The sequence below is a fragment of the Pomacea canaliculata genome, linkage group LG2 (assembly GCF_003073045.1).
Source record: "Pomacea canaliculata isolate SZHN2017 linkage group LG2, ASM307304v1, whole genome shotgun sequence".
In the NCBI taxonomy this organism is placed as follows: Eukaryota; Metazoa; Mollusca; class Gastropoda; order Architaenioglossa; family Ampullariidae; genus Pomacea; species Pomacea canaliculata.
The window spans coordinates 3,192,077-3,204,985 of NC_037591.1; the positions used below are offsets into that span (position 1 = coordinate 3,192,077).

General features: G+C 35.9%; 1 protein-coding gene across 7 annotated transcripts in view; it reads right to left on the reverse strand.

Annotated features, from left to right (window-relative positions):
• The window catches only part of LOC112557799 (segment polarity protein dishevelled homolog DVL-3-like), a 33,417-nt gene that overhangs the window by 18,645 nt on the left and 1,863 nt on the right, over positions 1-12,909 (reverse strand). For 6 of the 7 annotated variants that reach the window (XR_003098002.1, XM_025227844.1, XM_025227845.1 and 3 more), the window contains exons 2-10: positions 11,231-11,300; positions 10,650-10,759; positions 10,267-10,349; positions 8,420-8,564; positions 8,155-8,266; positions 2,721-2,790; positions 1,007-1,094; positions 522-650; positions 114-337 (exon numbers count right to left, since the gene is read on the reverse strand). Coding sequence is in view for 6 of the 7 variants with exons in the window: in XM_025227844.1 (XP_025083629.1) it covers positions 114-337; positions 522-650; positions 1,007-1,094; positions 2,721-2,790; positions 8,155-8,266; positions 8,420-8,564; positions 10,267-10,349; positions 10,650-10,759; positions 11,231-11,300 (1,031 nt within the window). In the remaining variant the exon portion in view is untranslated. The remainder of the gene's footprint in view (positions 1-113; positions 338-521; positions 651-1,006; positions 1,095-2,720; positions 2,791-8,154; positions 8,267-8,419; positions 8,565-10,266; positions 10,350-10,649; positions 10,760-11,230; positions 11,301-12,909) is intronic. The other variant, XM_025227842.1, reaches the window with a different exon arrangement.

Sequence of the window (12,909 nt, forward strand, 5' to 3'; positions counted from 1 at the left end):
AGTACGTTGAGAAAACAGAAAGATTTGATGACATGAGTGAATATGACAAAAATGATAATGCCAACGAAAATGAAAGGCTTGTTCTTTCTCCTGCTTCTGCTGTTTTTACTCACTTTCTGACTCAGGTATAGAACTAGTAAGGGAGGAACTAGTAGAGGTCATGTTGGAAATGGAGGGAGCACTTGGACCACTGCGCCCCATATACTGCTCTCTGAGTGCTGTTGTGTGTGCAACCCATGCTGATGGATCAATAGGCCGTACTGGTTCTTGCCTTGGCACTGTGAAGTAACCTTTTGGGTTTGGATCCCAACACTTGGCTACAACCAGCGTGATGGGACTGTAGGGGAAATAGATGCACTATAAACTGATGCGTACATAAAATCATGCTAATTCATTCAATACAATAAAGAGAATACTGTCAGAGAAAACAGCTCCTGTGCTGTTTAAAAGGCAGAAAAGAAAACTGAATTTTAATTTATATGTATGCAACCCTGACATCAGCAGCACTTGTTTCAACATACCCAGGTTTTTGGACGGCTTCCCTGAGTGTCTTGACAGCATCATCGTTACTCATGTTCTCAAAGCTGATGCCATTGACCTCCAAAATCATATCACCTGGCTCCACTCGTCCATCTTGGGCCACTGCTCCCCTGTCATACAATGCCAATCAATCAGCTGCTATTTTTATTGAAGGTATGCAGACTAGGGTGCAGTCATTCTTATCCAAACAAACTGTAATCTAATGAATGCACGTTCCTATATCTAAAAACCATCTGCTTTGTCATGGTAGTGCAAGAGATTAGGTAGCAGGAGTGTTGAAATATTAACTAATGTGATAATAACAGACACTCAAGAAAAAGAACCTGTGATTAATGTTACACAAAGCTATTTTAGGCGATTGCTCTTCCCATAGATCTGGGTTTTTTCAAAATAGCTAGATGTTAGTGCTATAAATGTTGTCTTGTGTACTGAAGTCAGAAATGAACAGAGTTAAAGATCTTCTCACCCTTTCATGATGGATCCTACATATATGCCACCATCTCCACCCTTGTTGCTCTGGCCCACAATGCTGATACCTAGGAAATTGACTGTATCTGCAAAATTAAATTAATGTTTCATATCTTTCACTTATTTTAGGAATAGAGATAGATAACATAACTAGTAGCTTATAAGAGTACTTACGCCAGAAATGTTGGGTCTTATTGGAAATAAATTTAGGATATACAGTGGTACCTCGACATACGAGTTTAATTCGTTCCGTAACCTTGCTCGTATGTCAAATTGCTCGTATCTCAAAGCAATTTTCCCCATTGAAATGCCATTAATCCGTTCCAGCTCCCAAAACACCATGTATTTACAAAAAGAAACGTATTTATGAATAACAAATACATATTCTATAAAAACATATTAAATTCTTCGTTTGTGGAAGTGTGTGGGATCTGCTTCAGCAAATCACCGTAATCGCTCGTGCCTTCTCACACAAGATTCTTTGTGTAAGGTTCCTCCTTGAAGCTGCTTCTCTGTCACCCACACAATCAATAGTTTCTCCATCTTTTCATGGAGAGAGGTCCGGAGCTTAGAAATTATTGTTACCCTTTATCAACTCCTTCGTTTAAGCACAGTACATATCATTGATGTGCTACGCCCGTACATCCTCGCCAAGTCAATTACTCGCACAATGTTTTTCTACGATTTCGCGCTTTAATTCAATAGACATCATCTTCTTCTTCGGACCCATGGTTATAAAAATAAATGTGATAATGTTTTGTAAATGTACAAAAAGCAAAAAACGCGAACCCAACTTATCCAAAATGCTTCGAAACGAGGAAACAAGCACACAGACTGAGGTCTAGTCTGAGGTGGAGAAACTGTTAGACGCTGCACACGGATTCCTGTATCTCAAATCTTGCTCTTATCTCGAAGCAAAATATCGCTCGCTCGGCGGCTCGTATCTCAAAACACTCGTATGTCGAGGTACCACTGTATTATTAAAAAAGAGCTAATGCTTAAATTCAATACCTGCAGCCAATTTCTGAGCCTCTTTACTCAGCAATGAAATATAAAAAATAGGAATTAAATAAAAGCTTAAACTCAATGGAAGGAAATATAAATAAATAACTTTTTAAGCACTGAACCTATTTCAGAAGTACTATAAGAATGCATGCATGTTCTGAATAAAGATATTATCAGTCATCCTGTATATTAAATGTAAGTGACAAATAGTCAATTACACTGTACTTCAAGCAAAAATGCAACATCATAATTGCATTTCTTTTGTAGATAATGTGAAACCATTAAATAAAATGCTTCCTGAACATTTTGATAGTCAATCAGATCTGTTCTGTAACTCTCTTTCAATAAGTTCTACAACAAGAATAAGATAAAAAGCTTGATTTTAAATTTTGTAAGTTTATGAAATGCTTTTTACAAAATAAGGAGTGTTTCAACACAATATACTATTACCCAAACCACATGACATGACAAAGTTTAGGTCCTGAACAAAGGTGAAGGTGAAATCATTTTAACAGTCTGGACGAAAAGAAGCACAGACTGATGAACAAATCAGAAAAAGCAAGTACAACCTATACAAATATAGTCTTGATTCCTGGTGTCAAGTTTTACATTGACATGTGACAACAAAAATTAGTGCCTAGAAAAGAGGGACTTTCATAAACTTCAGTATACAAAGACATAAAATAAGGCTTTTAAGCAAAGCTTACCCATGTTTAAGGTGACAGTGATAATGTTTAGAGACATGGTAGAATCAGTGATACTGCTGAAAGACGATGCCTGAAATGGAATTGAAAGTGTAATAAAAATTAGCATGAATTCTGTTTTATTTTCAATAATATTGCTCCCCCTCCTAATTTTACATATTACAGAAAAGAGACTGAAATGAATCTCATATGTTCATTTCAGAGACAGTTGTAGTGACAGACAATATCTTTATCATGTATGTTATCAATCACCGCCAAAACAGGCTATGTCAAGTTTAAGTAATGTAAAGTGACAGCAAATACATTTGAACCAATGATTATAAAATATGCCTAGTTCATTGTGAGATAACAAGATATGACAGGACTGATAGCAAGAATTTCTTTTTAATTTTGCAGGAAAGCTTGTTCATTTAAGGTTTATCAAAATAATTTTAATAAATTTTTAATTAACTTTGTAGCATAAATATTTTACACATTACATATTTTACTAGCTCACTAAAGAATGCTTTAACTGTGGATCACACACAATTCTCCACACAAAAGTCCTTTGATTTGGAATAAGGGAATGAGCAAAACACCACAAGAGACTAAGTTAAATAAACAGAGAAGCCTAAAATTACACAAATAATCATAATTTAATCTGGGACTGAAATGTGACTAAATAAAATTAAACTGTCTTTTAACATCAACAGATGACAAGCTTGACATTTTAAAATTAAGATTATATCTTGAAAGTTAAAGATGTCTTTAAAGCAATGGTGAAGACAATAACCAAACATTTGGATTTCAAGTATTATTTAAGCTTACCAATTTCTTTTTATAATTACTCCACACTATTTGCTTTTTTGATAATTTAAATGGTTTCTTTTTATCTTTTTTCATGTTCACAAACTGTGCATGTTTCTACAAATCAGAGTGTTTCTATAAGATTTACTAGATGTTGATAATAAAACTCTACCCAATAAATTCAATATCTTGGATGGAATAATTTATGAAATGATCAGATGCATCTGCAGTCAGCTTATGCTGCAGATTCATGCTCAAATGCAAAAACAGCATGCCACACCACTCATAAGTAAATTTTAAATATAGTACAAAGCAGCTTAACATCAACAAAAAGAAATTAAAACACCACTATATCTCCAAAAGCAAACTTAAAATGAAAGAAATAACAAACAAAAAAAACCATCAACACAAAGCATTTAAATATGCTTAAGAACAGAAAAAGCTAGACACAGCAACTCTCCATTCTATTAGAGTTAAATGACTTTAAAAAAAAATGCATTACATGCAATATCTTATTAAAGCAAAGAATGTAACAAATACAGAAGTTCTAAAAATTCCTCTTTTGGAATGTTTGTATCAAAAATCACTGACACAAAGTGATTTTTAAAAAAAGTACAAGACCCTTAAACAGAATGCTCGACATTAACAAGACATTTAAATAAATTATAAAATGTTTAATATACACAGTAAAAACAAAATAAAATTATTATCTCCAATAGAAATTTCTTCTGATAATATCCTCTTTATAAGATCCCTTATTAATTCCATGTAATTTAATTACTGAAGTAATTTTGCATTCATGGTTCTCAAAAATTTTTAAGATTTAGACATGCTAGTGCAATATGTAATTAAAAAAAGCATAGCAGATGTTATCAACAAAATCATTAAAAAGCTAATAAATTTATATCACTAAAGAAATATTTTATCTGGAAGCAATATTAGTTGAGAATTTGAAGTAAACTTTTTATTGAAAGGATTTAAAATAAAAGACAATGAAAACCTTATAAAACATCCATCACCATTCAGTATCAGTGGTTAGCCTGTAACCTTTTGACAAGGATCATTTCAGAGCCCCTTAAAGAAAGCTAATATCAAATAGTCTGATATAGATATTGTAGATTTGGCATGGATCCATAGGTGAAATTTTTTTGTTTGAAAAAAAAAATCCCACTAGGAGTGAGATTTTTCTTTTTGGAACAGTAGACAAAAGTGGCAAGTCTTATTCAAATGCCTAAGTACCTATGGCATTAAAAAGTCTCGCTTGATGCCTCGTGCCTATAGCATTACAAATACCATCAAACAAACCAGTAACCACACCTTATGAAAAGATCCCTTTTTATTAAATTACTTGGCTCAAAATGTGAGCATCACTGAAAAAGGATAAAACATTGCAAGTTTAAAGGACAATGCTAGCGCTCAGCAAAAATGGTTGGAAATAGAGCATAAAGTATCACAAAAACATATTCCCGTAGTATTATATGATGAAGAGGCACAAGAAATATTAAAATAATGTTTTTCTCTTAATCACACTTGGATTTGTCGAGAAAACAGTGTTGGGGGGGGGAATTGGTTTTTTATGCCATGCCAGCAACTGAGGCTACATTACGGCAAGCAGCCAGCCCTGTGAACAGACACCACGTGCAGAGAAAGAACAAAGTGCCCGAGACGAGAAATGAACTCTGGGCAGCTGACCTTCACTGTATTGGTGACAGGCGCTAACCGTTGCGCCACCGGACCGCTGGAGAAAACAGGAAGTGGTGAGAAAACAGACCAGGACTCAATGTGCTGTTGATGAATGTTCTCTTTGACACTCAGGAGTTCGTTTGACACTTTCTACACCGCTCTGGTCTAACATGATGTAGTCACAAACACATCATCAATCATATCCTTATTCGGCACAATGCTAAAAACAACCGACGGTGTGAGGGCACTATTGATGTGCATGTTCAAAAACAGCTAAAAAAAAACCTGAGCATAACAAATGTATGAGGAGATTAAACAGGCACACATGCTAGTATCAGTGAGCAAATAGTAAATTTTGCATGGAGCTAAAAGAGGAAAAAAATCAGTTTTTGCATCAATAAATATGTCCTATTTTTAATGGTAAAAAAATAATTATCAGCAGTCAGTTTTAACTATAAAATAAAAATACAATGGTGGAAATTAACCATCAAATAAAAAAATTACACACCTTTATCTTAGACAAATGTACATTTGAAATGTGTTTATATTAACAATAATACACATGGAAAAGTTTAACTCAAATGAGCTCACTTAGTAATATAGAATCAATCATGACACAATGTAGACTGCAATGACTGTGATGCCCATTACATTTTGTCTGAATATTTCCTTACCTGCAAGAATTCGGTTTGGACCTTTCAATTTTTATTAAACTTTATTGCGTACAGTACGCATTAAAAGTTCGGAGGACCCCTTCAAATTTTCGTCAATGGGTCCCCTTCAAATTTAAAGGGCCCTTAAAATCTGAAAAGGACCCCAAAGAATTTAGCCTTAGCAGAAGCCCTGAGGCTTTATTCCAAAATCAGCCATTTCATGTTCTGGGCAAAAAAAATCACTTCTTGAACATGACAACCTGAACAATGTTTCTTCTTTTGACTGGAAGACATGCACAGATTTGATGAACTGAGCCACACTCTCTGTTACAAATACGACTTGCACACAACAGAACTCTCCAGTTTATGAGAGTAATTTTCTTCTGCTTTCCTAGTGGCAGGTGAAAATGCCAATGTTTGAAGGTTTGTATCTTGAAAATTAAGCATAATTATGCATTTATATTTTGGGAATTATAATTTTTAAATGAATGTACATTAAATAAATGGCATATAACTGAATTTGGTTAAGATCACAGTGGGTGATGTTTGTATTATTGCTGCTCTCATGTCAAAAATATCGAGGAGAACCTATCTCCATCAATTAGCAGCAAACTAACTGGCTCAAATATCTTAAAAATCATTAGCAGTCACTTTCAATAATAGATTCTTTGTGAGTGTCACCAACAAAGTCTCCCTCGGGAAAATCACTCAATGAGCCACTCATTTTTTCAAGAAAAGAAAAAAACCAACGCAAAATTGCTCAGAATTAATTCAAAATAGCTCCAAAAATGCAGGAAGAAGACCTAAGAATAAAAACAAACTTTCTGATTGGTTCGTTTCTAACCGGATCAATCAACAGGAGCTTCTCTTAGGTCATATAAGCAGAGCCACATTCGTGGCCCATCGTGCTAAGAGGTTTAAGACTCATTAAAATCCACCAAAATCAGGCTGTAACTGAGAGAGGTTATACAGGTGGTCATCAACTTATGACCGATTTAACTTATGACTGTTCGACTTAACGTCCACAACTATGGCTGGTATGTCTGGCCATGACTGGCAAAGGGAGCAACCTGAAAGTGCGAATGTTATCAGAGTGGTTGTATGATAGTTTCTGTGGTCTCACCCCTCCTTTTGCCACACAGCCACAGCAAGTCACGTGAGCAGTAGCTCAGTTCAGCACATTTCCTCTTTGCTCATTTGTCTTTTGGAAATTTTCTTTCAAAATACCCCCAAGATGTCTACTAAGAGGAAATTATCTTGTCTACTCCTAAGCCTGCCAGAAGGAATGAATGGTCATTGACCTAAACACACAAATGATGGTGATAAAACAGTTTGAAGGAGGACAGAAAATTAATGTGATCGCATGTGACATGAAGTCATTGCACTCTACTGTACAATAGTTTTGAAAGACGAAACCTTCAAACTAAAGAATAATGACAACAAAGGCTTTTAAAATGATAAGAGAAAAATCATGACATTGTGCAATTTGTTTTCTGAATGTGTTTACCAAGTGACCATTTGTGTTTAGTAAGATGGTGGCGATCGATTAGTCTTTTGGGTCGGGACTGATCTGTGTCTGTGCTGGGAACAATATGGTCATTATGGGATCAATTTGACTCAGCTGGGCGGTAGGTATGACTGGAGTGGTATGATCTGAGTTGAAATGATCGGTGACCCAATGAACAATCAGACTCTCCAAAAATGTACTTCATTTATTTTATGAGATTTTTGCAGAAAATTGGTATATAAAAAATAGTTGGCCAGAAACAGTCTATTTTACAACATACTTATTTTTTCCAACATGCAACTTTTGTATAAAATAAAATTTGTAATCAAGCCCAAATTGTTCATCTAAGTTGGGTTGGGGAAGTAATACTTATAAAGTTTATACTTCGAATTGCCCCTGGGAATCAACATCAAAAGTTGTATTGTACAATGAAATAAGTCTGTGACAAGTTTTTGGGTATTAACTAAGTGGAGGTTGTATGGAAGGTCTTAATAGAGAGGTTATTACTAAGGAGTACCCCCTCACCCATCAAACACAAGTTTTTTAATAAATTCCCAAACCAAAATTGACCAAAAAGTGTAATCCCCACCCCCACTGGCTTAATGAAACCTGTGAGATTTTTACCTTCTCGTTTAAAAAAAAATACAGCAAATCTCCATAAAAAGCATCTACGTTTGAAGAACTTCATCCTAAAAAAAATGTAATCTAACAAAAAATAACAGATGTGACAAAAGCAGACATAAATCTTAAGGGAATACAAACATTTATTTCACAAAAAAGGGATTAGTGAGTGTTAGTAATGGGTTACCTTGTTAATACCCACCCTACTGATTGGGGGCGGTCGATGTCGCCGCCGCCTGCGTCTGTGACGGCCATACTTTGAGGCCATGCTGGTTGTTGTATCTGTCACTGTTGAGAACCTGAAGAAGTAGTGTCCTCACACCATTGAATATAAAATATCGCTGGGCATATTCTTATCAAGCATTCTACAAATGTTTGTCTAAATTACACATCAAAATACACAGATTTCTATAGGTACTAAACACATGCTTGTGCAGGTCATAGCTCACTACCTGCTGGCTGTATCATCCTCTGAGTCAAAGAAACTAGTTGTCTCTAAGTCGCTGCTCATCATGGTGGATGTCTCATAGTGGCCTCGTTCAGGTCGATGATGGTGATGTCGCTCATGTTTTGAGTGCCCATTGATGCGAGCTGGAACTGGATATGTTTAAAAATATTTTTAGCTTAAATGCTAATAAAGAATCTTTTTACAAGCTGCAATCAGCCTTATGTCCAATAAAGATCAGTTACATTTGTGAGTCACTTTGAAAAGCTTCCCTTTTACAGCTTTAACTAGTACTCTGTCAAAGATCGATCTGTGCCATAGTTCACTTTGATGCTTTATCTGTTATTTTGAAACTAGGGAATGAATGCATTGTGTGTGAGAATGATAAGGGTTAAGGAATATACCCGAACAAGTGAGGACTGTGTTCACCCAAAAGATCATAAGAACTGTAGAACAGTTAGGCATTCGGAGTTCTGATCGTCGGGTAAAATGTACTGTCATGCCACAGTCTGTGGGTGAAGCTTTGTAATCTCACCTTATTGAGGACAGAACTATTTATGCAAGTATTATTTAAAGATAATCTTTATGCTGATTTATGAATGCTGAAATAGGTAAAATCTTTTAATAACTGTGATTATGTGTGTACAGATTCTTCTTATGTACAAAGTCAGTGTAATCATCACACTGAATTATTATGCCGAGAATGAGAAAGGAATGGGAGGGGGGAATGTGCATTTATAGATAAAGTACAAGTTAAAAGTTCAACTAGGGTACCACATCAGTCAACCCACTCAAGATGCATGATGTTCGCATGGAGCGAGTCCATGTATGCTAATGCTTAGAGAGGGTAGCTGCACTTGATGCTGTTTCATTCCTTGCACACATCTCCCCATGTGATACAACACTTGGTGTATATTATATAGGCTGACCATGAGCAGTCATCTACATCTAGCTGGGAACTAAGCTTCCATGTTGCCTCTTAAATTACATATCTCTGGAGTATTTTACCTTTGGCGATCATGTGCACCAACACTCCATCATTCTGTGTAGGATTTCACTTGCATGCTCTCAGCTGGTATATATGTATATTCGCCACTGGATTATTTGTAACTGGGTGTACATGCTACAGCACCATCAATCTAACAATTAGAAGTTGTTACGAACTCTCCAGAACTGTGAATATTGAATTAACAATTTGTTTGTTGGTTTTCTAGGCTAGGATTGGGCCAGTGAGAAGTTTCTATACACTGATAGAATTCTCAAAGTTAACAGTAAAACAAGTGATAGAAGTGATGAAAGGTGGTAACTGGGACCATTTGATATTCACTGTTGATTTGATGAAGGCTTTCAGTTAATTGGAACATTTATGAGCAGAAGACTTTACCCTGCGAAGGTGACCAGAGTTATTTTGACCTCTGATGACCACAACTCTCCATCATCAGAACAACCATATATGATCAAAGGAATTTTATACTGTGCTGCAAAACTAACACCCTCTCCCCTTACATACCCACCACCTATCCAACACTGAATCCTTTAGACGTGCATGAAGAGCATATCTGTTCAATGAGCACTATTACTACTAACAAAAATTCACATGCTGCTAGTTCACCTTCTAACCCATTCTTTTATTTTTTCCTTCTACTGGCTAGTCCACCTGCTCATCTTTCCCTGCGTATTCACAAAACTGTCTTTACTGTTTGTTTCCTGATTCCCCTTTGCATCTTCTATGTTTGCCTTGTATTACTTGTCTACACGGCTATCCTTACGCCCTTATAGACTTAACACTACTGGAGTGGGGGAAAAGCTTGTAGCATCCCACAATGATTAACTTATCTATAGAGTGGAACATACCACGCCTGGCTCCACTTAGAACAGACTCAGATTCTGTGCAGGTATCACAAGGTTCATCTCGACTGACTACTGAGGCATTTGCACTGCAAAAAAACCACAAACTTGTAAGATACTTATAAACAGCAGCTAAAAACAGAATAATGTATTTTTTACTTTTTAATCAGCCTTCACATCTTCCTTTTTTTTTTCTTCTTTTATTTTTATTTAGGAATTCTCCAAGTCTTCATTGTAAAAGGAAGTTTGGGGGGTGGGGGAGAACGAAAGGGGAGTTTATGAACTCGTGAAGTAGTTTGTGTTGCTGAAATGCCAGCAACAGGTGAAGGAACAACAAGCATGAAATATATAATTTTATATAAGAGATAAAACCATAGTGAAAAGCTCACTGAAAGGAAGGTGGGCGGCTGTCTCCAATACCTCCTACTCGTTCTGTTGGCATATGGACATCTCCTGACTGAGACTGTGTGTCTGAAGCACTACTCTCAGCAGGAACAAGCTGTAACCAAATAACCAATTCTAAGCAAAGATGTTTCTTAAGCAGTTCAACTTTTAAAAAAAAGTTTTCAGGTATGCCAAATGAAAATGTGAACTTATGACTGTATTAAACTGTGACTTTGAGTCAAAGTGTTGCCTATAAACAATGCTGCATTTACACAAACTTGCTTGTTCACACACACATAATTAAGAAGTTACTGGTATTTCTTTCCTGTAATACACAAGCTAGTGAATATTCACGTAAATTTACTGAGTTTATCTGTTTATTTATACACCACTGAAGGCAGACTCCAAGCACATAAACACCCTCACATACATGAAACTGAAGCATAATGCACACTAAAACATACACCTATTTGATCTTTCATACTGTGATATACACACACACATGCACAGATGCACCAACATGTGCATAGATACAAGTAATTGGATGGATATACACACACACACTTATGACAACAAATACACAAACCCAGGAAACAACTCTTCCATTAAAGCAGGGCAGTCTGGCATCGTCATCAATTATTTCTTCTTTCACCACCCTGCACAAAAAGATACAAATATGTACATTAAAAAAATGTATGAACTTACTGCATTCTGTTGTAATGAGATGTGTAACAAATGGTGTGATTCGGCACTTTTGCACAGCCAACATGGCACATCCCTGATTTTCTTGTTGATCCATATAAGCTTAAAAAAAAAGCCCCATGGCATAGCTGCCACATGGGCAGTGAGCTGTAGGCGGTTTACTCTATCTAGACATGGTCTATAGAATACTATGTGGGCAAAATGAGTTTATTAGTCTCTGGCCTAAACAAGACTTGCGTCAGTGCCAGGAGCAAGTACAGTTACACCTGAACAAGCGCTGTATAGCAGTGATGCCCAACCTTTTTCGGCCTGCGGGCCATACACATTTCCGACATGCGTGTCACGGGCCGCTTCACCGCAAAAATACAAAAAAAAAAAAGACAAAATATAGAGCAGATACTATTTTTATTAGAAACAAGTTGTACTTACCAATAATTATGTATTAATTAGTGGGATATTTGAAGTTGTTTACCCGAAACCAACTTCTGAATGTCCGGCTGTAACGTAGAGACACCAAGTCGGAGCACTGAATCGAAATGTTCGTCCATCGAAAAAAAAAATTGAGATACGCCCCTAAGTAGGGATAAATACTTCTTCTCCCCTTGTTTTTCGTTTTTTTAGGTCTTTTTTTATTACTAACATGCTGATTTCCTGCACTGTGGGCAGAAGTTTCGCGGGCCGGATATGGCCTGCGGGCCGTAGGTTGGGCATCCCTGCTGTATAGTAATACATATAAAGCCTGCTAAGACTTTTTTTTTAAAATGTAGGTGCACATATTTTGATGAACACTGATTATGAGCGCTAGCTACTCACTACAGTTTTACTTTAATCTTTAAAATAAGTTTTGTTTGTTTCAGTAGTTGCACATTAATAATTAAGATATAACATTCCAATAATACGTAAGCAAATACTTCATGCATGCATAATAATGGATGCCAGTAACAGGTCTTAGAAAACCTTAGAAGCCATATTTTGAACAACTAAAGCTGGAAAGCTTTTAGTGAATAAATGCATACTTGCATAGTCCCCTTCCTGATATTTTCACTAGACCAAGGAAACTGTTATGTAATTTCCCTGTTACAGTTAATACCTTGTTATAACTGGTCAAAAAGTTGTCTATAAGGATGGAAAGTTGTGTTGTTTCTTCATGCAACAAATGTATGCTGCTGTGCATTTTTAAAAAGTATTCTATGACAGATTTTTTTTTGGGGGGGTTGTTCATTACAATTTAGGGATATAGACAATAGGAGGTTTTTTCCCCATTATGTCATGCTAAGGACATGTAAGATCTACTATTACAAATTGTAATGGCATAAAACGTCAGTGTAAAGATGCTACAGAATTCAAGAGCAATTGCAAAAATAACTGAACATTTACAATGATGATAATGAGGATCGCAATGAAAATAATAAATTTATCACTTTAAACAAAACTGTTAGACCATTCTCTTACGGATGATATAACAGACTATCCCTGTTTCACTAATTATTTATAATTTGTATAAAATGTGGCTCTATACCATTTTAAAAATAAACTGATGTACGAGCATATACACCACACATA